Here is a 25399-nt window from a genome sequence, read left to right as displayed (position 1 = left end):
AACGCCCCCCGGGCTGCAGGGATTCACTGCAGGGATTCGATCCTGTGCTTTAATGCCCTCAGCAAACAGGATTGAACGGTAGAGTCTGGCATAGGTGGCTTAAGTAGCTCCTCTTCACCCTGAATGACAGTTGGGCTTGTTCAAATAATCAGAGGCGGTAAACTCTGAAATTCAGTCGTAAACAACGTGGTCAATCGGCTCAACCAATCTGCAAAAAACAAGCGATGCAATGCACGTTTGACTTACTGCAGAAATTTGGAAGTCTAAGGTAACAATGATTCCAAACTTTGTGGTCCATCAACAGTATGGAGGCTTTCAAGAGAAAAAAAAGAGCAAGTATTTGCCCAGAAAGTTTACAAAACAACACCTTGGACATGAAAAAGAATGATCTATGGGTTAATATTGCTATAGGCAAGATGTGCCATTTGGTCATATTAATATTTCGTTGACTAATGTTAGATATGAGAAGCTAATGATTCATAAATGTCTTTCTCTGATGTGGCTCCAAGATCTACACCCTCATTTGGAGGTGAGGCTGCCTCCCCTTTTCAGCCATCACAGCTGTGTCCACCCTCCATCTCTACGGGAGCCGAGGCATCTCACCAAATTAAGATAATTTAAAATTCAAGAATAAGTGAGATTAAACTACTGAAAAATAATTGGTGATTTCCAGAATTAGTTGTTATTATTCAAACCAATTGGAAACTATCAGAAAATTAAAAAAAATAATAAGCCAATGTTTAATAATACAAAATTTATTAGCTAAAAAAATTAGAATTTGTTCATTACATAGAAAAGTAAAACAACTGACCATTCCCTACAAAAATTGTAACTGTAAGCGTACAAAGTAGGAGTGGCACAGAGACCAGGTCTGAGGACTTGATAATAATGCGTAAGTGACCATCAGAACATTGCAAATGTGACATGGGAACCGGGCTTGTGATATTTTGTTAACAGGCTGCATACTTCCGGTTGTCATTTGGTGTGGCCGAAAGACAGAGATATTCACGCCATGTTCCAAAGTAACGTAACTGCTATTAACTATAGCAGATGTCCCAGTTTGTTCCCCTCTTATAGAACTCGCTGGCAGTGGCTGCTGAGGGGGCAAAGTTCACATAGTCTGCGCTGGGGTAGGAGAAGTACTCTGCGGCTCTGAGGGTGTCCAAGTGCTCGGCCTCGCAGGACGCGCAGTAGCAGACGGAGCTGCTGGCTGAGGAGAAGCAGTCGTACTGCGTGTACGAGGGCAAGTGCGAGGAGGCGTAGTCTTCCGGGGGATAGCCACAGTTTCTGGTGTCCAGAGAAGGGGGAGAAGTGTAATTCTCCGGCACACACGAAGATGCCTGCGCCAGCGAGTAACTGTAGTCTAAGGAACCAGACAGAGTGGAGGAATCCGAAGGCGATCCTGGGGTCTGGAGAAAGCCAAGGAACAAAGAACTTGATCATTCAGACAAGATTAAAAAAGCTGAATAGAGAGGATTTATTAACTCCGAGAAAGAACATGAGGGGGGAAAACACAACACAACACAACACCCAGCCCAACCCAGGGCTGCAGAAGTAATTTTATTTGCTGACTGCATGATTTCAGGACACCTTATTCTGTATTTGCCTTTTTCTTCCCCAACAATAAATCGCCTTGCTTCACTGGCTTCCTTTGTTATAACCAGGCTTTAGAGGATGCTTTGTTCTTAAGCCACAAAATCCCATTGTGCTCTAAGTCACCTGCACGTCCAATCTTGCTGTGGGCCACAATATAAGCGGCAGGTGGCCCCCTGGATGTTCCTCCACACCCTTGACCGTGGAGAACAACGTGAGCACACACAGGTGCTACTGGGGTCTTCAGGGAGCCAGTGTCTGGGAGACTCCAAGACGTGCATCTACTCTTACAGTCGCGGAAGTCTTGTCCCCAGAGGAGAAAGGTACCTTCTGCTTTCTCTTAAGCAGGCCTCCAGTTATTACTGAGAAAGCCTTCTTTGGAAGCCAGAAGGGAACTCGATGACTGGGGTCCTATGTGCGTATCCTGTGGAGTTAATTTCTTATACCCTGAAAATTTAGTCTGATACCTACACAGACTTTTGACAAAGCAAAAGAAAAAAGTATGTATGTTAAAAAAAAAGTTTAAAAAAACTATATGAGTATCTAAAAGACATTGCAAACAACTGGTGTCTACTAATGGAAATCCTACTCCATTTTAAATACCATATTTTCAGACACATGAGGTTCATCAAGAATAGAGAATCCAAATTCTTTGAAGTATGAGGGCTCCTTTTTTACTAGCTGTCTCAGACCCAAATGAGTTCTTGTGTCTACACCAGACCCAAACCACCAGTTAGTGGAGCCAGTTCAGTTCCAGAAGGAAACAAAAGCCCCTCATTGGAATGACGGTTTGGTACTGTGTAGACGCAGCCTTAATGCCATTTTCCAGAAAATCCAAGGACCACTGTTAAAATCAATGATTTCCAATTCACAGATGTCTTAACTAGAGTTTAAAAACATTCAGTGAATATTGCCAGGAAACCTCTTTTTATTGCCACACACCACTTGACTTGGGCGTAGCCGCCTTGGGAAACCATAATCACTCGTGTATCCAGAGGTTTGCCCCCTGCAATGTGTGGTTACCCCGACCCCCACTGAGTTTTCAATGGCTCTCTGCTCATTTCCTGGATGCCTTCCTGGTTGATAGTGTTCCTGTGATTTCTCACGAGATGATGCAAACCCTCTTACAAAGCATTACTACCCCAGAGTAGGCAACAATCAGGTTTTGTAAAGAACTGAGATAGATTACCAGGCTCTGGTTAAAGCAGAAAGGGGCAGCTTGGAAGCTGTCAGGGCAATAGTGCGGAGTGCTCTGCGTGGAATTGAACGAAGGGTCCAGGTGTGTCTCTGTCTGAAGGTAGGAATCAAAGATCTGGTCGAGGCAGCTTGTATTTTCTTCACAAGAAACACAACTGGAAAATTCTCGGGGTTGAAAATAATTGGGCACAGAAGAAACTGGTTCAGTCTCAAAATACATCCCTAGAAGAGAAAGGGGAAAAGAGATTTTTGTGGTTGTTGTTGTTGTTTAAAAATTATACTTACGACTTTGAATAAAATTCTATATTCTGAATATTTACCACGTCTAGGGGAGAAGGGGGTCTTATGAAGTTCTAGAAAAGTTAACAGGCAGGCAATTTGTATTTTTTCATTGCCCTCGTGAATTTGAGTCCCAGTGGATCGAATCTGGTTAATAATGTGGAAAGTGGCTGTAAATGTGGCCAGGGCAAAAATCAAAAGAATGACAATCCGACCTGTGTCCAACTGTCACAGTCAAATAATGGCTCAAGGCTCTATTTTCTTGGACTATGAGGCATCAACATCCCATCTGCAGTTCAAGTAAACCTCACCTCTCAGAAGTAACATACCACACTGTGCGAGGCTTTAGGAAAGCTTCTGAGGTCATGGGAATCAATTCTCTTGATTTAGGCTTATTGCTTTCCTAAACTTTCATGCTTACTCAGTAACTTAAACTTCGAGGAGTGATACAATGGCAATGCAAATGATAAAAACAGAAACCAAGAATGTGAAGTGAATCAGTAGTACTTGCTACAAATTACAAAAAGCAAAAATGTTTCCTTAGGAAACATGTTCACATGCTAACAAAATTAAAATAAATTGTTAGCTACCAAACAAACCTATTCTGAAAACAAGACTCCTCTGCCTTTTTATTATTAATAGGTTCGCTTTCTGATTGCTGGCCTTAAATGCTCAAAGAAGACAGGCTTAGAGTGCATCCATCAGAGGACAATAGAACACTGCATTTTTTGAAGCCTCAAGGTTCCTTCAGGTTAAAAGAAAGTGGCACGGTCAGTGGCGAGCTACCATAAGCACAGATTTCCTTGTACACGAAGCACCGAACTGCTGGCTGGCACAGGTAACACAATTATTCGAATTGGGCTGAGAACACTCATAGTTGTTTGAGCTGCTTCCCGGCGAGAGAGAGAAGGGGAAGGAAGCCCCGTTGGTGGCTGGCTAGACACTTAATCAACAGGAGCAAAGGCAGTATTCTAGAACCCGAGGGTGTCCTGTATACCACCTAACAGTGCATTAGAAAGGATAACAAGTTTCTGAAAACGATTCTGATCTGTGAGTCAAGTTTAGTGACTCGGCGATGAGGGACTGCAGTACATGCGAAGAACCAGCTCTCAGGACAGGACAGGAAGCCGCAAACAGATGTTGCAGAAGCAAGGACAAAAATGTGCCCTTGCTGGGCTTGTATCTGGAGTCCCTATGCCTCGTTCACCTTCTGATTGGTTGGATTCCAATTAAATAGTGGTGTCTATCTTAACCCCCGAATCAAGCACTGAGAGACTTAGAGATGGACTTCTGAAAGAGGTTTGGGGGGAACGGTGATGCTGGTTGTACTGACCTGCAGGAGATGGTGGGACTGGGTCTGGAAGGCGGACGCCGTTGCCTCCGGGCAGCTGCGAAAGCAAGAACAGGACCACAGAGCTCATGAACTCAAAGTGCTCTCAGGGGAAAGCGAAGACATTCTCCCATGAACTTTGTTGCCTTCTGTTCTAAGGTAAGCCAGATTCTTTCTTCCAAAAAAAAAAAAAAAAAAAAAAAAAAGGTGGCTATCGTGACATACAACCAATGTTCTGTTTTTTTTTAGATTCAGCTCTTATGTCGGCTTGGGGTTATTTCCCCCCAATATCAAATTTTCCCACTTAAATTTTAAATTTAAATTTAGATAAAAATGAATGTAAATGATTTGTATATTACAGAGAAATGGAATAGTTCGAGAATACCCAGTAAACAGCCTTTCTATTAAATGATTCAATTTAAAATGAATAAGAGCTAACTTATTTAATCCCAACCATTTGTGACTTAGTCCATCATTTTCTTCAAAATTTTCATATACTCTCTGGCTGCTTAGCGTTAGGAATTTGTTCTCCCAAAAGGACACAATTTCTAACTTTGCTAATCCTGAAGAGCTAAAACTATGCACGTGTTTACTAGCTACGAAATATTACAGTAGAAAATACTTTCTTCAAACTGTAGTCAGTGAGCTGAAGCCTCTCTACATTCTAGGTAATGCTCGGGAAGTATTTCAACTCTTTATATGAGTTGCTTTTTTCACTACTCTATCTGAATACCTGAGATTTAGTGACATTTATGAGATTAACCCTCTTAACTATTTAAAATAAAGCAGCCTGTCTCTTCCCATTGAACTGATAATTGTACTGAGTAATTCAGGATTTTTTTTTTTTTTTTTTTTTTTTTTAGGGTTTCAGATGGTGCCTTTAAAGTTTAAAGGGACCAGCATTGCTCTGCGGTCTATGCTGGGAAGCCAAGCTCACCCCACCTCTCTCTGGGATCCCCAGCTGTACTCACTCCCACAGCGCTCCGCCAGGGCACCCCTGCCAGCCGCTGCTGAAACAGGAGGTGGTGTTAATTTTGAAAATGATCCATGCCGTAATGTCATGAACCAGGAAGCTGGAATCCTTCACCAGCTCTTCATGCAAATATTTGGCTGCAGCTTGAGCTGAAGACCTTGGAAGGAGTGGGTTTTTAAAAAATCTGCTTCACGGCAGAGCTCACATTAACCCCATTCCTCCCCGGGAACGGTCTGTTTGTCCGCCTACCCACATTATCTCCCTCAGGTATGTTTACAGTCTCCTGCTCGATATTATCTTTCTAGTCATGGGTTCACTTCCTACTTTGCTCCAAGAATACAAAGAAAGGCACCTTTCTCTTAGGTTTCAAAACGGCACAAAAATCCACACTCTACAATTTATAAAAACACATCAAGGCTGTTTTTAAAAAATTGGTTATAAAAGGGTAAAGTGTATCTTTTCAGAAATACTCAAGTTTCCCTTTCTCCTAAAGGTAAAAGAAGTGTGTGTGTGTGTGTGGGGGGGGGGGTGTTTGTAAATTGATCTGGCCAAAATAAGGTTTTTTTAGATCAAATTTAAAAATCTGGCATGCACACATTTCTCCCGGCACTCTTTGTCACCTGGCATTTGCCTCGATCTATAACTTCCATTCATGATTGCCTTCTTAAAATTTCAAATGGTGGATACTATTCTGACTGTATAACAAATTAAGATAAATAGCTTCCTGCTTTGTATATTTGATAGAATTAACTCTCTCCTTGTCTTGAAGCTTCCCAGAGGCATCCTTTGACCACTGAACAAATTGGAGATCATCTCGGGAAACCAAAAGGTCCATACCAAGAAGCAGGCATACAATTTCCCCTGACAGCTGGCCTCCTTGAGGCTGAGTGTACCCTCACCGCTTTCCTAGAATCCCAGATCCTTCTGATGGTTCTGAGTGAGGGGTTTTACATCTGGCTCTCCTGATTAAATCATCTGTGTGTTACTTCTCTGTGCCTGTGAGGGCACGGGCCGATATAATCTTCCAGGAAGCCAAGAGCAGGCTTTCTGTGCATGTCCCTGCAAGGCATTGGTTCAAAAGTACTGCTTTATTATTTCTTGGGGGTGGTGGTGGTGGGGGGGGGAATTCAGAAAAACTTCGATAAATCACAGAGCTCCAGGAAACGGATACTGGTAAGACACACAAGTGAAATGTTTTACCCTTTGCTTTCATTCCCGCAGTTAGCTAACAAGGGGAACAGTGGCCAAACCAACCTGTAAGAGGCCAACAAAAATAAAATCACCATGCCCACGTGGGACTTCTCCAGGTGCATCGAAGCAGAATTCTACCACATACCAAACTCCTTAATGAAAGATTATACTTTGTTGTGACCATCCTGATGATTTTTTTTTTTTTTTTTGCATCAGAGGAATTTCCCAGTTCCCTTGTTCCTGGTTTTATTAATTTTATAACCATCTCTGTTACTGAAGGAAGTGATGGTTGAGACTACCAGACTTCCGCTCAGCAGAGCTGGATCTGCAGAAGGATGAATTTAGGGAGCCCAGAGGTAGAAATGGTTTTTGTTTTTGTTTTGTTTTGTATTTTTTACATTAAGAGTAAGACGACCTTGGCCCTATTTTTAGCTCTGCCTTTAGTAACTGTAAGACTTTGAACTTCAGCTCTAATAGAAGCATGCAGATCCCTATTTACCTCACTTGGTTGTTATAAGAACTAAATGAAATAATGAGTGTGTAAGAGCGCTTTCTCTTAACCACTGTAAAAACCCTCTGCAAATGGGAGGAAGCTTTATGGTGTTGGCTAGAATTCTGTACATGGAGGTACTAACTTCTCCAATGAATGTAAAAAAAAAAAAAAAAAAAAATCTGTGCTTTACAGGCTAATCACAGCAAGCTTACACCTGAGCTCGAAACTCTGAGCAAAGGGAGCGAAGGGCCATTCCTGGATAGCTGGCTTTTAATTCTTGGTTGTAATTTTATTTTAGTTGCTTTTCACAAGTAATAATAATGACAGCTAAGATTTATTGAGCACTTGCTAAATGGAAAGCACTCTCCTAAGTGCTTAATATGCAATAACTCATTCAACCCTCAAAATCCCATTGTCTCCAGCTTAAAGATGTGGACACAGGTGATGAGCCCGAGGAGTTGCTCCAGGACACGCACATACCACAGAGAAGCTGAGACCTGAACCCAGTCCACTGGTTCTAGAACCTGTGCTCATCACTCCTGTATCATTTGCCTCTGCCCACAAAGGCCCATTTCAGGAAGCTGTGCATTGCATACAAACAGCGCCAGGCTAAGAAACCATTGTGGGGAGAATGCCAATAAGCTGGAGACAGGACCAATCCTAACACTGGCGATGTGGGCTCGTCTGTCACGTCCCACATCCACACAAGCAACCCACAAGCAACGGTACGATCAAGGGCTTTCAGCGATGAATTACCCTCTGTTGGAGGAGAAGCCCAACTAGGTTATTTAGTTTTGCTGCTGCCCTGAGCACTCTTGGCAGTACTGTCTGCTTTAGAAAGTATATACAGTGGCAGGGTACCCTTATGCCTGCCCATATCACCTCGTGATAACCTGGAACTGCTTAAGGCTTCACATGAAGGAGGTGGTTCTATACCCCGACTTGTCTCTTCTGCAGATGCATGGCCCATTTCTGCTGGGAACTTCCTATGCCTGGTGATTTACGGATAAATGTCCTCAGAGGCTGGGTTTCATAAGAATGAGAAGCAGGGGGCATTTCCACAGAGCTTCTCTCCTTGAAGGGTGCGCTAAATTGAAATGAGTTTCTGGGAGAGAGTTTCTTTGCGCGTGTGAGGGCACACGCACGGTCTTCCCACCAGAATAACACCCTGCTGACCTGCTGGCTGCTGCTCTCCCTGCACCTGGCCGACAAGCCCTTTACATTCAACTATGATCAGTGAGGGAGGAGCTCCCCCCAGATCCTGAGCCCCACAGCATGCTCTAGCTGTTCTTTGTGGCTTCCTGCGCTGAACTGGGAAGACATGCAGCACAAAAGTTGGCCAGGTCTGGGGATGGTGACTGAGCTTACTGTGACCTCCTACACCTTTCCAGACACAGGGTTAGATGAGGCCGAAGGCAAGGCGGGGAGCAAGGGAAGGGCTTATGCTTACGGTTCCCCCTGAGGCGGCCTGGTGGGCCCTTCTCTGCTGCAGCAGCTCCTTCACGGTTATCTTCACCCGGACACCTTGATACACCTTCGGTTTTTCTGGGGAAAGGCAACTGAGTCAGTGGTCAAATGGGAGGTTTGGATGTCAGACTGGGATGTGGGGGGTCCTCCTTATAGGCTATGAGGAGGGAGGCCAGGTTTCTAAGTTTGGAGAATGCTGAAAGACAGGTGGGAAGGAACCCCAAATTTCACCAACTTGAAAGGGTGAGGAGAAGCTGGGCAGGTTTCAGGGCCCTAGTGGGAACAGAACCTGTGAAGATCTGTGGGGCCACCCGCCCCAGGCTAGGCCCTATCCCTAGACCAATAGCACACAGGGTTTTCTGCTCAGGAATGTGGAGAGCAGCCTAGGGAAGCTCACCACCTTGGCTAAATTAGGGGAACCGCGGGCTCTGGGCCCAGCCTGGGAGAGGGAATTATGGGCCTGGGAGGGGCCCACGGCCAAAGCAGGGGCGCCTTCTCTGATCTGGAGCCGGTGACGCAGCCCACCCCACCGCGATGCTCCCACCCGTGTGTTAGATCTGAGTCCTCATCTTCCCTACCAGGCCAAGCGCGGCTTCTGGGGAGGCTCTAACCTCTACATGCCCTTGGTCTGGAAGCCAGCCCTGGGACAAGCGGCGGGCGGGGGTGGGGGGCGGGTTGGAGAGCCCTGTCCTCGGGCAGCTGAGGGACTTGCTAGACCGACCACAGGAAAGGGACCAGGCCCGGGGCACGCACTCCCCCCCTCCCGAATTTGTCTTCGGCCCGTCTCCCTGGCCCCCTTTCTCCGCCTTTCCCGCTCTCCATCTTTTCCTCCTCCCTCCTTGGGCCCCCGCTCCAGCTCTCCCTTCTTCCCGTCGCTCCCCACGCCCTCCCCTTCTGGTGCAGGCGTCTCTCCGCAGCGCACCGAGCCTCCGGCCACGCCGAGCGGGGCTCTCGGGACGGCGCAGCCCGCGGGGAGGCCGCCCTCGGGGCTGGCGGGGCCGGGCCCGACTGCGCGGCCCGCGGGGAGGCCGAGCGGCGCCAGAGGGTTGGCGGGGAGGGAGTCCGGGCGCGCCAGGAGCGGGGCAGCCGCGGCCCCGGGTCGGCCCGGCGGAGCCGCAGTGAGTAGGTGAGACTCGGCGGGCTGCTGGGCCATGCGGGGCCGGGCCGGCGAGGTTTCGCGATCGGGGGCGGCCGCGGGAGCGCGGGCGATTCCGGCGCAGACCTCGACCCTGGAGTGAGCGCCGGGGCAATTGCGCGGGGAGGGGCGGGTAGCCCGGGCGCCGGGCCACAGAGCAGGGCCGCCAGCGCCGCGCCTGGTCACAGCCGAGACCGCAGCCGGACAGCAGGGAGCCCCCGCGCCGGGTCCGGGGAGCTAGGGGGTCTCCCCGGGAAAGGAGGCTGCGCTGTTCGCCGCCCAGACCTACGGAACTCCGCGCCTGGCCCGCAAGGCCTGGGCTCCGCGCCTTCGCGGCGGTCCAGTCTCGCCCAGCCGCCCCCCCCCCCCCCCCGAGCGGCTCGTGGCTCCGGTGGGCAGTGGGTGCAGCCTCGGGGCCGCAGAGGGGCTGCCACCGCCCACACCTGTGCGGCGGGCGGCGCGCGCGGCTCGAGTCCCGGGCTCACCGTGAGCCTCTAGCTCCGCCCGCCGCCGCTTCTGGGCACGCAGAGTCCGCGCCGAGAAGTGCCAGGGTCACAGCCATGGTGAAGTGGAAGGGCGGGTGGGGGACCGGGGTACGCGGACGTCCGCAGTGGCCCAGCGGGCCTCTGGGCCTCTGGCCTGGGGAGCAGGCGCCGAGTGGGAGCGGCCAGAGGTGGCCCGTGCCCTCTCGGGATCCCCGGCTCATACTCGCATGCCCTGACTTTGTGCCTCTCTGTTCTGTGCAGGAAAAGCTGTGGAAATACACCCGGATCGCAAGGCCCCTGGCTCGCGTGAGCCTACCCCAGGAGAAGCAGCCCAGTTACCCGACATGGTGGTCAGCAGACGCTGGGGCGCTGGCTGGATGCTGAAGCTGCAGGGACTCGGCGCCTCCCAGGGCTCCTGTGCAGGGAGAGAAGCAGAGATGCAGCATTTTTAAAGTTTCACAAAGCATCCAGCTGCACCCAGGTTCCTGGAGCAGGAGACAAACAGAATTAATGTTTTATACCTTCGGGTATAGGTTTGAGTTTTTTCCCCCTCATGCCAAGTATTTAAAACCTCTAGAAACCCATGATTTGACAATCAATGATTGCGCGATACTTTCAATTTGAATATTCAAAGGCTTCACAAAATGGACTATCTTCTGCAGAAATCCTGCACACAGCCTCCCCACAGACAGTCCAAAGAAACAGGGAGTGAGACCCCTTTGGGTCCTGGGCCTTGCTTTTAGTGTATTTTAAACATTTTGCCCACCTTTCCACAGACAGAGCAGGAGTCCTCAAAGATGCTCTGTATTTCTGCCTCAAAGGCAGCTCCGGGAGCCCCGAGTGACTTAAGGGGCCCTTCATGACCGCCCGAGCCAGGCTGGCCCATCAGACTGATTCCTGTATCCCTAGTCTCTGTTTTAAGGGAAAATCTCGGCTTTCGGGGAGTGAACATGGCAGCCAGCAGGTTCGGCATAGGAGGGAGTCACCCTGGCTCCAGGTTACAGGCCTCAGGCCTGGCAGAGGCCTCAGCTCTGTGTCTCATCTCCTTCTGGCCCCGCCTGGCCACCCGTGGCTTCCCTGCCTTTGGTCAGCTCTCTGCCTGGGCTCCCGACACTGCCGGTTCAAGTCAGAATGCCTGCCCATTCAGACCCTTTGCTCCTCCACCAGGAGCTGGGATGTCTGTGGGGCCTCACCCTCGAGATTTTCCAAGGCTGGCGTCTCTTGCACTGTGAGGTTCCCCCTCCTCTCCTCTTTCTCTGTCTTGAGCCGTCCCTGCCCTTTGTGCTGCAGGAGCATGTGTTGAGAAGCAATGATTAGGTTGACTCCTGCTCATTTTGGCTGAAAGGACATGGATTTGTGTTCAGGCCTTCTCACTTTGCGTGAGAGGTAGGAAATTCTTGACGCCAGGCTGCCAGGCTGGTGCAAGCCTGAGCCCCTCCCAGACGACACAACTGTGCTGGGTTATGTTGTCGGAGGACTTGTGGTGCCTCTTCCTTGTGATTGGAAGCTCAGGAAAACAGGAGTGGTCCAGAGAGGAAGTGAGTGCCAGGCCAGACCCCCTTCTAGTCCCTGAGGGAAGAGGGCAGCCCCAGAAGACAGAGAAACCGGCTGGGGTTCCCTTTGCAAATAAGCCAAGACATTCCCAGGATGCCAGGCCAGGTGATGGTTACGATGGTTACAGGCCTCTGCTCCCTGAGTTCTCTGAAATGCCAAGAGGGGAGCTGAGCCCCATAGGCCCCAGAAAAATCATCCGGATTCCGGTAATGGGTCCATTGCAAGGCAGGACAGGCCCAGATGGGGGAGTGGGGTTCTCCGAGGGGACCAGGCATTGGAGTCTGGGGTGGGGAGGAGCTGCTTGGCAGGGCACTGGGGCTGGGAACACTTGAGATGGCACCTGGCCCTGGAGGGCAGGACAGGGGTGTGTTTGTCTCTAGCCCAGCTGGAATCTGTCAGCCTCTGCAGTCTCTTTCCGTGGAGGCCTCTGAGCCTGTGTCCTGAGTTTTCCTGATGGGCTTCAGGCCTGAGGACCAGACTCGGGAGGAGGGGAAGGACACTGGGAGCTCAGAGACCCCCTGTTTCCTCTCTCCCTGCCCTGCCCGTCTGGGGAATAGTGAACAAAACTGTGGACACAGGGAGGGTCTCTTGTCCTCAAAGCTTCATCCATTACTTCTTTTCTCTTTTGTCTTTCTCTTTTCTGTTTTTCACTTATTTTTTGTTTGCTTTGTAAAATCTTTCTTTTGGACTTTCTATTTACTTTTTTCCAAGTTAGTTTCTTTCTTTCTCTCTTTCTTTCCCTTCCTCCTCCCACCCTCTCTTTTCTTCCTTCCTTCTTTTCTTCCCTCCCTCCCTCTCGTTCTTTCTTTTTTTCTTTCTTCCTTTCATCCCACCTCCTGTCACTGCCTTCCCCGTTTCTCGCCTGCATTGCTGTCCCCCCCCCCCCCCCGAGTGTGTCAGTTTCCCTCTGTTCTGGGTGCTTTCTCATTTCTTCAGGCTTACTCTCTTTGCTAACCTCTCCTTTTGCGTGGAGATGGGCAGCGGTGCCAGGAGGCCACTGAGCTCCCCCGGCCTCATCGCTGCAGCTGATGCTGATGTTTGGCTCCAGGGTATTCGCAGAAGGCGGGCGGAGGCTGGGGCCACGAGAGATGAGGTCCTTGGAAGTCACAGGGTCTGTGGAGACAACGAAGACCTCTGTCCCTTCCTTGAGAAGCCTCTGCCTGAACCACGGCAGCAGTTCTAGGGGCTTCCATGTTGGCCCCTGCGCTCGGCATGGGTGTTCCAGCGCCATTGCTGGCCGGCAACCTCAGAAAACCGGGTTTCCTCAGGCCTGAGCCCCGTTTTGAGAAATACGTCTCCTGGTTTTTACCCCGACATGAAGGAGTTTGGGTTTCTATCATGTGTTTCTATCCTTGTGAAACCCCAGCACAGATAGTTAAGATCCAGTCATCGTGCTTGTGGGTGCAAAGGAGAGTCCTTTCTAATGAGTTCCGTGACTCCTACAGATCCGTGTGTGTCATGAGCCTGGAGCAACCAGGTCTAGCCCGAGACCCCGTGGAGTTGGATGGTCCTCACAGGAGAATTTTCTAAGCCGTGTCATTTGTTGAGTGTTTACTGGACATCCGGCACTGTATTGTATAGACTCCGCGTGTCACGGAGGAGGCTCGAGGGGCGAGGGCCACGCCCAAGATTTCCGAGCACAGGAATGGCAGGACCGGGTCTCAAACTTGGTAAATCTGCCACCAAAGCTCTTGCTCTTCACCATCAATGCTGTCTTGCTGATCCTTTATAACAGAGGCTTTCGGCCTTTTTTGACTTGAACCCACGATCATAAGTCCATTTCACACGCTCACATACTGTATCACAACCCTTACGTGTTTATTTAACGAATCTCTCATGAAACAATGTACACCTATGTATACGAGGCATTCTGACCTTTCCTATCCTATTTTTTCCCATTTCATTCTATTTGTAAAAAATATATGCTGGTTGGGCGTCATGAAGATAATTTGCTGACCCACGAATGAGTTGTGACCAGCACTGGAAAAATTCTGTGAGATGGGCAAACATGCTTGTCAGCTCCGTGCATGTGAAAGTATTTGGTTGTGCTGTTTGTGTTCCTGTCAGGGTGTGTGAGGAGACCCAGGCAGGACAGCATGCCGACTTGAAAGGACTCTGTAAGGATTGGGGGTGCCAGAACCCCTGAAGGGGAGACCGGCTGGAGGAGAGGGTGAGCTGTTCATTAAGCTAATTACAGTTTGTGCTTCTCAGACTAGGGACTTTTCCTTCTCGCTGGGGGCCTTGTCACCTCCAGGGTGTCTGCCCTGAAATCCTGATAATCAATCTGGGGTTTTAATAAAAGACTGAAAAAAAAATGTTGTGAGCTTTCAACAGGCTTTAACAGGCTCACTTGCTTAAAAATATAACACAGGGTCCTGATGTTTGGATGTTGAAAGGGACCTTTGAGCTGTTGAATGAGTCTTAGAGTCTTTTTCCAACATTCCTGCTGGTGGTCAGCCAGCCTCTGGCTCCCTCCACCACTTGGCTGAGCTCCTGGCCTATGGGGGACATGCGTGGAGGAAATGGGAGCCCTGTCTTTGTAAGCTAGCCTGTTCCACCATTTAAATAGAATGATCATTGATTGAACCAAAATCCAATTAGGTATTAATTGTGTACCAACTATGTACCAGGCATGATAGCAAGCACCAGGAACACAAAGGCAAATCAATCCTGGTTTCTGCCATCAGCTGCTCTGTAAATAACATGAGATACTGATCACCTCCTCTGGCCAGGCCCCATGCTAGGCCTGAAGAAGTCATGCCCAGCTCTGCCCCTGCCCCAGGCCATTTCTTTTTGAGGCTTATTATTTGTAGTTTCTCTAGTTTTTCACATATTCTAGTTTTCCAGGTCTCTGGGCCACTGAGCTCAGAAACCCTCTAGTTTGTCACTGACCTTCTTAGAGTCACTGAGTACCCAGAATAGTGGGAATAGAATACATTTATTTTAAAGTTTTAAATGGAATATTTAACTGAATTTTTTGGCAGGCTTTCATATGCAAATGACACTGCAGAGCATTTTATTTTCCCCCCAAAGTAGGAGATTTCATGAATATGAAAAGACTTTCGGTATAAGGAAAAAGGGGGTTTATTCCCTCCAAATTTGACTACAGCTCTAAAATTCTCTTTATTAATGCAAAGTTCCTTTGTCATTTTGATTTTGGGACACTGTTACCAAACCTTGTGGGAAATATCAAGTTCCAAAAACATGGCAGAAACAAGCCCTTCCTGGGCCCAGAGTGAACGTTTGGTCCATATGAAAATGACCAGGAAAACTCACAGATGGAAGGTGTTTAATGACTGGTGGTCACTCAGGCTCTTCCCGTAAAACATATCCAAAGTGTTAACTTTTCCTTAAGATGCTTCTGTAGGGAATAAACATTTGATAATTTATCGTTTAAGTAAGGAAAATACTGTCAGATACTGCTTGAAAAGTTTACCTTTTACTTAAAACAGTTTTATTATGCAATATTTGAGACATATGAAAGCATATGAAGATGACGGTACTAAAAGCCTATGAATATATTACCAAGGTTCAGAAGGAAAAAAAATGAAATGATCTTTCATTTATGACTAAATTAATTTACTAAGCATTAAGCTTTTGGATTATTCCACTCAAGTATTTCGTTAGGAAGAAGGTCAGTTTTCCTAAGACACAAGAGCTAATTCTTAAATATCATTTGTTTTGTCCATATTTTCTTCCTTTTGGAACTTGTAAAGATTTTTTACTGTCCTCCTCTTTTGGCCTGTAATGTACTAACAATGATAGTACGTATTGCAAACCCACACCCCTTATTTGTCAGAGGTTAAGAGTAGAGGACACTTTTGTATCCAAGATCAAAGATAATATGGTATCATCATTTACAGATAATATTAGAAGATTTTCTTCTTATTTACTTAGCCTGATCTTTAGGGATTCTAGTTCCATATCTATTTATCATATTTGTTTTATTTACACCAGAGATAACACCCAACTTTGAATAACTTTTATTCATCAGATTTCTTAGCAACAGTACGCGTAGATACTAAATGAATACATAAACATTCTTCCGTCCTATGTCAAAGTTCAGTAGTATTCCTTCTTAGAGGAATTTAAAAATACTAAGCCAATCATCTTAGATATAGTACCACTCCTACTATCAACATTTGCAGAGACTATGGCTAGTGTGAAATACTAAACGCGGTTGGGTTTTCTTACACATCAGTCTCAGAGAGATGTGACCCACAGTCAGGGTCTAAAGAGTTAATAATTTTTGTGGTATAATTTTAGTTCAATTTAACAAGAATTTTAGTGAGCACCTGTACTATGCTGGGCACTAAGCCAGATGCTGGAGACACATCGCTGAGCCATTCCTGAGTCCCCTGGTTGGTAAGTCTGGTCAGAGACTCGCTCTTCGGCTCCGGTGGAGATCCTGCATCTAGGCTGTCTAGGGTCGGTACTTACCAAATAGGGTCTGTGAAGGATCAGTGTAATGTTTTGAATAGAAAAGATACTGGAGACAGAACCCAACGGTAGGACCTAAAGAAAGTATGATTTTGGTGTGTGGTTGGTAGAATCACTATAATGTTAAGGTGACTTAAACCTGGGAACCGTCAATAGTTTTTTGGGTTTTTTTTTAATTTATTTATTTAACAGAGAGAGAGAGACAGCCAGCGAGAGAGGGAACACAAGCAAGGGGAGTGGGGGAGGAAGAAGCAGGCTCCCAGCAGAGCATGGAGCCCGATGTGGGGCTCGATCCCAGGACCCCGGGATCACGCCCTGAGCCGAAGGCAGACGCTTAACGACTGAGCCACCCAGGAGCCCCTCATCAATAGTTTTTTAAGCGTTACTGATGTTTTATTTCTTGTGAATGTATTGAGATTTACATATTTTAAAAAAAGAGCACAAAGATACTAGTAATGCTTATTTTTTAAAAGATTTTATTTATTTATTTTTGTGAGAGAGAGAGAAAAGTTGGGGGGGGCAGAGATTGAGAGAGCACAAGCAAGAGTGAGGGGAAGGGCAGAGGGAGAAGTAGACTCCCCCCTGAGCAGGGAGCCTGACGCGGGGCTCAAGCCCAGGATCCCAGGATCCGGACCTGAGCCAAAGGCAGACACTTGACCAACTGAACTACCCCGGTGCTCAAACAGTTATATATATATGTGTGTGTGTGTGTGTGTGTGTGTGTGTGTGTGTGTGTGTGTACATCGGTATGTATGTACGTGTATATTTTACTATTGGGATTAGGAATTCTTTTCCCTTTGTGGAATTTCTTGCAGAGAATTCTAGTACTTTAGAGTACTAGAGAATTTCCTCCCCTACCACAATAGTACCATTATATTCTATTATTAACGAAGCTGTAGCAAGTCATACTGCTCATTTAAGAGCATTTATAAAACAAACGAGGTAAAGATGCGGTTTTCTTTCATTGCCTGGAGTTTGCATAACATTACAAGAGGAACACAAACACTCTCAACTACATGCTTTTACTGTCTGTTTCCAGTGATTTTGGGGAGGATTGTGTATACTTCAGTGTTTGCAGGGGCAAATTCGCTTTCTGGTTCTTCTGACATTATTATCTAGCCAGCTTTCTTGGGGAACATGAACTTGCCACCACCATTTCTGCTTACCTTCAACCTTAAAGGACCTAAAAGAGATAGTGTTTTGAACCTGAGTTCTCTGATTTTCCCTGCTTTCTCCAGGAAAGTTAGGAATCTGAGGATAGCAGGTATAGGGAAGGAAAGGGAGATGAGGATGAGCATTTTTCCCCCTGATGCTGGCATCGTGCATTATTATGACCAGACTAAGTCCCCAGCATGCAGAGGGACATAGAGCATACTTGAGTGGGAAACAGGATAGAGAAATAGGATTCATTTCTGTGTCGTAATTTTGTAGCTTGGTTTCACTTTTTGACAAAGTATTGCCAATTCCCAGAACAACAAACCTGAACCAAACTGAAATATAGTAATAACATAGAAACACATTGTCAAGCTCACTAGAACTCCCCCAAATCATTTACCACTTGGCATTACTAACACCACTCCCCAGGCCTCCACCCCCTTTAGACCAGGTAGCTTAAATGGATACTAGATGCAATATAAACCTTTCTTGTAAATTAGTTCTGTGAAGCACCATGAAAGGGCTTGGAGGCTTTAAGAAGAACGCGGATCGCACTGCACTCCCTGCATTTACCTCCGCTCGGAGGTCTGGACACATGGTCTACACAGGAGAACTGTGTTGTGTGCTACTTTGTAACAATGGTCAGCAGCGGATGACTGGAATTATTATGAAATGTATACAACCAATTTAGAAAAAAATGGCTTTTGAGACCCAGATCTCTTCTTTCAGATGCAGGGACCTGGATGACAGATGGCTCTGCCAAAGATCCTGGGACCAGGACTGAGGAAGTCTCACTGGACTTAAAAAGTAGCTTTCTTGCCCGCAGTGGAACTTGCCCTTTTCCAGTGAAGAGCTAATATGGAGCAAATAGAGATCAGGCTGTGACAAGGTGTGGTGAGAGGGAGGAAGTAGGGCAGGGGACCCGGGGGAGGGCAGCCCAGTGTCTGGGGACCATTAATGTTCCTTCCTGACCTGCTCCTTTGGGAATGCTCTGTCCCATGAGGCTCCGTATCCAAGCATTTCCATGCGCACTCCATAACTTGGGAGTGTATTTGCTTAGCCAGAAGATATCCACTAAGGCACAGAGAAGGAGGAGTATCAATTAGCCACTTCTAAGTGTGAATTACTGTCCGTATTTGTTTTTTCTGGACTCCTACACCAGGGGTAGAGCATAGGACACTGTAAGAGAAGATGTGATAGAAACTGTATTGAGTGGCTTTAGACAACCGGGTGGAACCGGGTGGAACCAATGGGCCCCCAGGAGATGGAAGGAAAAGGCATTGGGTCAAGAGGGACCAGAGGGGTCAGGAAAATGTGATAAGGGAATAAAGGAAGGAAGGTGGCAGGAAAGTAGTAGAAGGCATGGGGATGGGACCCATGGGCCTTGACCTATGCTTTGCAAAGTCAGTGTGTGTGAGGTTTTATGACAGGCTTGACTTACAGCCAGGCCCGCTGTTGGGTGGGAGTTGCTGTCAACTCAACTGGCAAAGGAATCTACCCCGATCAAATGTACAGGAGACAGAGGGAGGCTCCAGATGTCAGCGTCTTCATTTATACGTGGTAAGAGCTGTCCGTTTTGGACCAATGAGCCACCAGCAAGGTCTTCCTTCAAACGGCACATGTTGTGGGTCAGGCTACTGGTGCACACCTGGCCATAGGTCCTTCTCCAAAGCCCCTGTACTTCTTGGTGTTTTGTGGTCTGTTGTTTCTTGCCAACAGCGCAGCTATGCTCTCGGCATTTTCTTTCTTTATTCTTATTGGATCACAGAACACTGCTTTTACTAATCCACTCTAACGACTATGGGTTTTTCCATCGGAAAAACAATGTCTGGCTTAATTAAGGCTACGATGGATCAAAGAAAGTTTTGGGCCCATATCATTTTTTGGATTAGACCCATTTTTGGACATCCTAGACTTTAGGGCGGGGTCAAAGCTATGTATTTACGAAGCGACAGTCTCCTGACCTCATCGTATTTTAACCACAATAAAGCATTTACATATGGTGCCGTATTTGTTGCTGGGCCTTTACAAGTCACTAAGGAGAGAAACATATAATAATACTTCCCTCTTTTTAAATTAATTTTTAAAAAAGATTATTTATTTATTTAGAAGGACAGGGAGAGGCAGAGGAAGAGGGAGAGAGAGAATCTCAAGCAGACTCTGCACTGAGCACAGAGCCCGACATGGGGCTCGATTCCCCGACCCTGAGACCACGACTGGAGCCAGAATCAGGAGTTGGACGCTCAACTGATTGAGGCACCCGGGCACCCCAATACTTTCCTCTTTAAAAAATCACATGGTATAAAATGAGTTTTGTTTTATGTGCCCTAATCTATATTACATCCTATGCTTTCTCTCTTATTATAGAACACACTTAGTTCATAACTAAGAAAAACGGAACAGGAAAATCAGTATATTTCACGATCCGCACAAACTTTTTAAATGTAATTTAAGAAAAATATGAGCGCTAAAAATGGTATTTCAAAGCTAACAGAAATTCAGAACGTAATGGGTTACTAAAGTTCCAACGACACATGAGTACCCGGTGTCTCACTAGAATACAGTCCCTGAAATCCTGAATTAACGTCACGTTGTATTTCAGTGGGGTTGTGGAAGGAGGCTTACAAATGAATGCCGTGGTCCGCTTACAAAGGGTGGCATGATGGCCTATTCTAAAATCCAGCTCTGAATGAGCTGGAAACACCCTGCAAACGATCTGTGAAATACAGAACCCAGCTCAAAGAAAAGCACGCAGGAGTCCTTTGGGCACCCCTCAGTAAGCTCTGCGGCATTCGTACGACCCCCACGCCATGTTCCCCTCTTCTTTGGTCCATGAAGTAGGGTCCTGAAGGCCGGAGGTGTCTGCCCCCTCATCTGGGGAGAGGGGCACCACCTTGTGTGGTAGGTCATTGGACATCGTCATGAAAGGGGTGAAGGGATAGGGGGGTGGCGTGGGGTACCCCGGCACGTGGTACAGATCCTCCAGCGCATGCAGAGAGTAGGACGGAGCCCCAGCCAGGGGGGCCCCCCAGCTGGAGCTCCTGTGCGGGGTGGTGCTCCCTGACTCCAGCTGGGAGAGGCAGCCCGCGCTGGGTGGCAGGGTCTGCAGGGTGTCGGTGGGCACAGGGTCGGCCTGGCTGAGACCATCGGGCACCGTTTGCTCCCACGAGTCCCTCTGAGGAGAATGGAAAGGTCACTGGGGTTAGTCACTAGGGGGTACTCTGGTGCAGACAGATTTCCTCAGCAACACTGGCTGCCAGTTTCCAGAGCGGCCTGTTTCCGGTCTCCTCCCTCTGCCGTCCCCGCCTCCTTACCAGGTAGTTCCCTCTGGTGTTTGACACCAGCAGTGAGAGCTTTAGTTCCTTTCTGACTCTAGCATTAGACTCCCTATATACATTATAATTCTTTTCCCAGAAAACAACATTAAATGAGTAAAATGAGAGAACAACAGAATGAACAATAATACAGCATTTTACCGTTTCCAACAAACTAGGTCTTGCTTTCCTTTTGAGCCTCACAACACCCGGGGTCCTGAAATGCCCTTTCCACGCTGGGGATGTCAGCTCCAGCTACTCCCGAAAGAAGGAGGTCTCTAAGCTACATGATGGGCTTCTGCCCACCGTGAGCCAAGGGGTAGGAGCTTCCATAGGCTTGGAGCTGGAAAGATCTGGGTTCTGTCCATGTCTGTGCCAGTTACTACCTTCCTGACTCTGAGTACCTCACTCCGTTCATCTGTAAAATGGGGCTTTAATAAGGATATCTGGCGTTGTTGCAAGTTTTAAATGAACAAAGGCACACAGAAGTTCCTGGCTGGAGTGGATACTCCATAATGTTAATTCCCAGCCCCTTCACCCCCCTTTAGTCTAAAGTCCCATCTTTAGAGAGTCATTCCTTTGTAGTTGAAGGCTTTACAGTTTTCCATAAGATGGGTGTCAGTATTCTTCAGATCTTTATGAACTCACCTCTTTGTTGGGATCGGGGGAGAACCAGATTCTATAGGGTAGAAATACGGTGGGGAGGGGCGGCTCGGGGACTGGGAGGGCAGAAGGCCTGAAGCGCCGGCTCCGGCGGGCAGATTACAGCCTAGTCTGCGGGAGATGGGACCTCAGTGTCTTCCCTTGTGTGAGGGAGGAACGATGGGGGAACATCGGGCAAAATCAGCAGAGTACTAACAAAACGGATACAAACCCTGCCATATAGTCGTCCCCTCCCAAGCCCCTGGGGAGACCCACTGGAGGTCGTGGAAGCGGGAATCCTTGAGGGAGGCCCCTCGGAGCCGGTCCTGGTGCAGCAGCCTCAGGGGTGTGCAGGGCGAGCAGACCCGGCCTCCACCTGGGGCCAGGCGCCCGGACTGCCCAGACGCGCGGGCCCAGCCCTCGGCTACCCCCTAACCGTGGCAGAGCTGCATACTCACAAGCACGAAGTGCGTCGTGGGGTCCCCGGGGAAGGGCGGCGGCAGGAGCGGTGGCAGGGGCGAGGCGCTGAACAGAGAGCCGGTGCTGGGGGTCAGGCCCGGGGGCCGGTGGTCTCCGTAGGGCTCCGGGAAGTAGGGATCCAGGAGGCCTGGGTGGCTCTGCCCCGCGGGGGCCTCGCAGGCAAAGGGCTTGGCCGCTGGGCCCGAGGTGCACATGTCGCTTGCGAACTGTTTAGTGTTGTGGAAGTCTGAGTCGGAGAGGAACGATCTTCTGACCCCATAGTAACCTGACATGACCGGCGAACCTGCGGCCAAAGGGAAAACAAACGGGCAAAAATTTCCGCCATGGGAAGTCCGGGCCTGTCTGTGGCAGCTGACACTCTCCACGGGGAAGCGGTCTAATGCAGGCCGGTCACCAAGACGAGCATCTAAGTAGAGACAGGTCTTGAAAAGCATTAAATATTGCTGCATTGCCCCGTTTAACTGGTCCAGCCCAAATAACTAATATGTTTAACCTTCTCTCTGCCTTTGGAGATGAGTTCATTTGAGATGGTGCAGTAACTCTTCTCATTCACTCACTCAACATACATTAGGCACTTCCTGTGTTCCGGTTACTGCCCTAGGAAAAGTTTGGGCGTGAAGAGAAAGGAAATCCCTCGCCATTCACATTCTGTCGAATGAAGGGTCTTTTTCCCAGCGTCTGAGTCCGGTCCCCATATACGCAGGACGGCTAGCAGCAGGCTGCCCTTGGGCTCGGTGTCTGAGACTCAGGATCTCTAACCTCGCGGCTACTACAATCCCACCCCCATCGGAGGCAGGTTGCATGCTTCTACTTCTTCGTATACTGACCTTCCAACGTATGTCTCGTACCTAGCAGGCATCAAGAAATGGCTCGCTTGCTTTGGGATGATAGAGCTTTTGCGCCAAGTCAGAGGACTACAAAAAAAAATGTGTTTTCTGGCTTTGAAGAGTCTCGTGTTATTTGCTGCCCTCTTGTGTCCATGCAGAGTCCCTGACTCAGTTCACCTGGGCCCTGGGAGAGTTTGGGAAGAGAAGACCTCGCACAGAAAGGTTCCCTTGGGGGAAAACAGGGGAAGAAGCTGAAGCTAAGAAGAGTCTCACTCATGGCAAGGCCAGTAAAATTGTCCCATAAGGGAAGAGAGGTGTTTGGTACAGCCTTTCAGACCCAGCAGCTCCACGGTAGCAGGAAACACATCATCATTTAGAACACATTCGGGGACATAGACTCAAGCTCCGTAAAGTGGGTGGGTTAATGATTCCAGCTGGTGGCGGACGTGGTCTAATTAGCTGAGACCTACACCTTGAGGTCACAAAAAGGCTGAGCGGGGAGGAAGATGCAGGCGCTTGTCTTTCTTACCTTCCCCCAACCAGAGTGGGCCACTTGTGGACTCTGTCCCCGCCCTCTCTGCTTACGCGTCCACAGGGAGAGAAGACCGTTCTCCTTTGTTATGACGACACAGTCACACATTACTCCACCTACACGGCTCTTTGGCCCTTGCCACACAGTGTGACACTTTATATTATGCTCACTGCTCCCTCACCTGAGTTACACCCCTCTTTCTAATCCACGGGGCAGTTCCACGGGGCAGGGCTTACGTCTCATACATTTGCTGTAAATCCAGCAGTATAATACTGTGTTCAACAATTATATGTAAATTTATGCATGCATTCAGAGGAAATCAAAACTCCCTATAGAAACTTACAGCAAATTCTACTCACTCTACTTTCATCTTAAATTCCATAGCCCCAAACTTCTAATCTGCTCATGAATTTGACAGCTGCGGTTAGGGGTTTCATCATAAGCATGCTTCCATAGAAGAAAAATATCTGTGCAAGTGAAAATTAATATCAATAGATAAGATTCTGTTTCATGCCATGAATTTATATCCATGGGAGTCATTAAGGCTGAGAAGAGAATGAGGAATAGGTAAAGAAGGCATCCAGGATCTCACATCTTCGCTTCCAATTTCCAAATAAAAACAACCACCAAGAAAAAAACCTGTGCTCTCTTAAGCATATATTTTTCTCCTTCAAAAGGGGAAGGACAATTTGAGATAGCAAGAGAAGCTGCAAAAATGTCCTTCTATAGATGGGAGCAAATGTAACCAGATTCGGTGATGGTAAACACGATTAGAACATACACCATGAGACATTCAGATACGTGAGATCTCCTATTGCTCTCATTCCTCTCCTTATCCAGCTCTGAAGCTTACTAAAATTATTGAGAAAGCCTATGCCACTTCTGAGTTTGGGATCTGAAAGGAGTGTGTGTGTGTGTGTGTGTGTGCGCACGCGGGCACACGCACATGCACACAGGTGGATGGGAACCCCCAACCCTATTACTAAGAAGAATGCCCCTTTCCCATCCCTGCAGGAGTATTTAATGAGACCTATGTGTTGAAATGAGGACCAGATGCTTATCTAAGTGCCTGACCTATAGAGAGCACCCAATAAATGGTAGTTCCTCCATCTGCCCACCAGTCTCTTTCTGTTCTAAAGCAGGTGCATAATCTATCAGATCACCGTGCCAGCATTTTAGACATTTTAAAATTGTATCAAGGGGCTGATTACTATTGCTTCTGCTCACTAAGCTTCTGCTGGGCAAGGGATGGAAAGGCTGCCTTCAAGACAGAAGGAACTTTGAATTCAGGAATGACTGAATTAGGTCTGTCTTCCCTGATTTTATATTTTAAAAATACCTAGTTTGAAAAAGTAAAGTTTCCAAAGTGCTGTAAGGCCGTTATAAAAGAATGGAAGCCCCAGTGCCTGACTTACACGCAAAAGGGAATTAATTAGCTGCTGGTTGGACTCAAGCACTCACCTGGCATGTGAGCAGACGCAGGCGGGGCGTCGCGGGCGCTGCTCTGGAAGGCAAAGAGAGCGCAAGTGTTGTCCTTAGTTGCAAGTGTGAATTAAAAAAAAAAAAAAGATTAGGAATACATTTTACAAGCTTTATTTTCTGATACTAAGAAACATATTGGGGGTTCAACAAGGAGGGCAACCAAGATTAAGAATTCAATACCACGGGGCGCCTGGGTGGCTCAGTAGGTTAAGTGCCCAACTCTTGATTTGCACTCAGGTCATGATCTCAGGCACTCAGCGGTGGGGGAGGGCAAGGGGTGTGTGTGCTCAAGATTCTCTCCGTCTGCCCCTCCCCCCACTCGCATGCTATCTCTCTCAAATAAATAATCTTAAAAAAATATTCAAGTATCAGAGAACAAAGTTTTATGAGAGACAGAGAGAAACCAAAGTTAGATTCTGGTAAACATGCTAAAAGTACAGGTTAGATGAAACAGAATAATTTGTCTTTCGTTTTTTATTGTTCGTGGGAATATCAACTATAGATCAAGTGATTTATAGCCATACAGGACCTTTGAAGATATAACTAGTTATATTAAGATGAAGTCATATTGAATTGGGGTGGGTTCTAAATCCAACATGACTGGTGTCCTAAGAAGAGGAGTGAGACACACAGAGACAGACACAGAAGAGAGAAGGCTACGTGAAGACAGGGACAGAAGTTTGAGTGATAGGACCTCAGGGTAAGAACCAGCAACACCGGCAGCTGGTAGAGGCAGGGAAGTATGCTCCCCTAGAGCCTTCGGAGGGAGCCTGGCCCTGCTGACACCTTGATTTTGGACTTCTGTCTCCAGATTGTGAGATAAAACATTT

General features: G+C 47.7%; 2 protein-coding genes and 1 long non-coding RNA gene across 6 annotated transcripts; 1 reads left to right on the top strand and 2 right to left on the bottom strand.

Moving 5' to 3' along the window:
- Positions 1-739: 739 nt before the first annotated feature.
- Positions 740-9399, bottom strand: POU2AF3 (POU class 2 homeobox associating factor 3). 4 transcript variants are annotated; one of them, XM_044386672.3, is made up of 4 exons: positions 8507-9399; positions 4403-4574; positions 2783-3012; positions 740-1409 (listed from the first exon to the last, which is right to left on the bottom strand). In XM_044386672.3, the coding sequence occupies exons 2-4, from the start codon at positions 4488-4490 to the stop codon at positions 1038-1040; spliced, it is 690 nt and encodes a 229-aa protein (XP_044242607.1). In that variant the 5' UTR covers positions 4491-4574; positions 8507-9399; the 3' UTR covers positions 740-1037. The 4 variants fall into 4 exon arrangements, with proteins under 4 accessions (XP_044242607.1, XP_026361580.1, XP_044242608.1 ...); XM_026505795.4 differs by having other exon boundaries at positions 4403-4570; XM_044386673.3 differs by having other exon boundaries at positions 4403-4457; positions 8507-9396.
- On the top strand, positions 2674-14669 carry LOC130544570 (uncharacterized). The gene is made up of 4 exons (XR_008960959.1): positions 2674-2890; positions 3712-4558; positions 5263-7781; positions 10405-14669. It is a non-coding gene; the product is annotated as an uncharacterized LOC130544570 (long non-coding RNA).
- Positions 14670-19689: 5020 nt separating this feature from the next.
- On the bottom strand, positions 19690-24585 carry POU2AF2 (POU class 2 homeobox associating factor 2). Its single transcript, XM_057316699.1, has 3 exons — positions 24549-24585; positions 21707-22011; positions 19690-20467 (listed from the first exon to the last, which is right to left on the bottom strand). Exons 1-3 carry the CDS (start codon positions 24553-24555, stop codon positions 20066-20068), a joined length of 714 nt encoding a protein of 237 aa, XP_057172682.1. The 5' UTR covers positions 24556-24585; the 3' UTR covers positions 19690-20065.
- Between the last annotated feature and the right edge of the window lie 814 nt (positions 24586-25399).

This window comes from Ursus arctos, unplaced genomic scaffold, assembly GCF_023065955.2.
Source record: "Ursus arctos isolate Adak ecotype North America unplaced genomic scaffold, UrsArc2.0 scaffold_22, whole genome shotgun sequence".
In the NCBI taxonomy this organism is placed as follows: domain Eukaryota; kingdom Metazoa; phylum Chordata; class Mammalia; order Carnivora; family Ursidae; genus Ursus; species Ursus arctos.
Note: the sequence above shows the minus strand (reverse complement) of the source record. Positions and strands in the feature narration are given on the sequence as shown.

Bases quoted from the DNA above. Each gene is read 5' to 3' on its own strand.
- POU2AF2 (XM_057316699.1), bottom strand. The intron at 20,468-21,706 runs GTGAGTATGCAG...CATTCTCCTCAG, and splicing joins CCACGACGCACTTCGTGCTT to AGGGACTCGTGGGAGCAAAC.
- POU2AF3 (XM_044386672.3), bottom strand. From the start codon at position 4,490: ATGAGCTCTGTGGTCCTGTTCTTGCTTTCGCAGCTGCCCGGAGGCAAC. The intron at 3,013-4,402 runs GTCAGTACAACC...TTTCTCTTCTAG, and splicing joins AGTCCCACCATCTCCTGCAG to GGATGTATTTTGAGACTGAA. The intron at 1,410-2,782 runs GTAATCTATCTC...GGCTTTCTCCAG, and splicing joins TCTGCTTTAACCAGAGCCTG to ACCCCAGGATCGCCTTCGGA.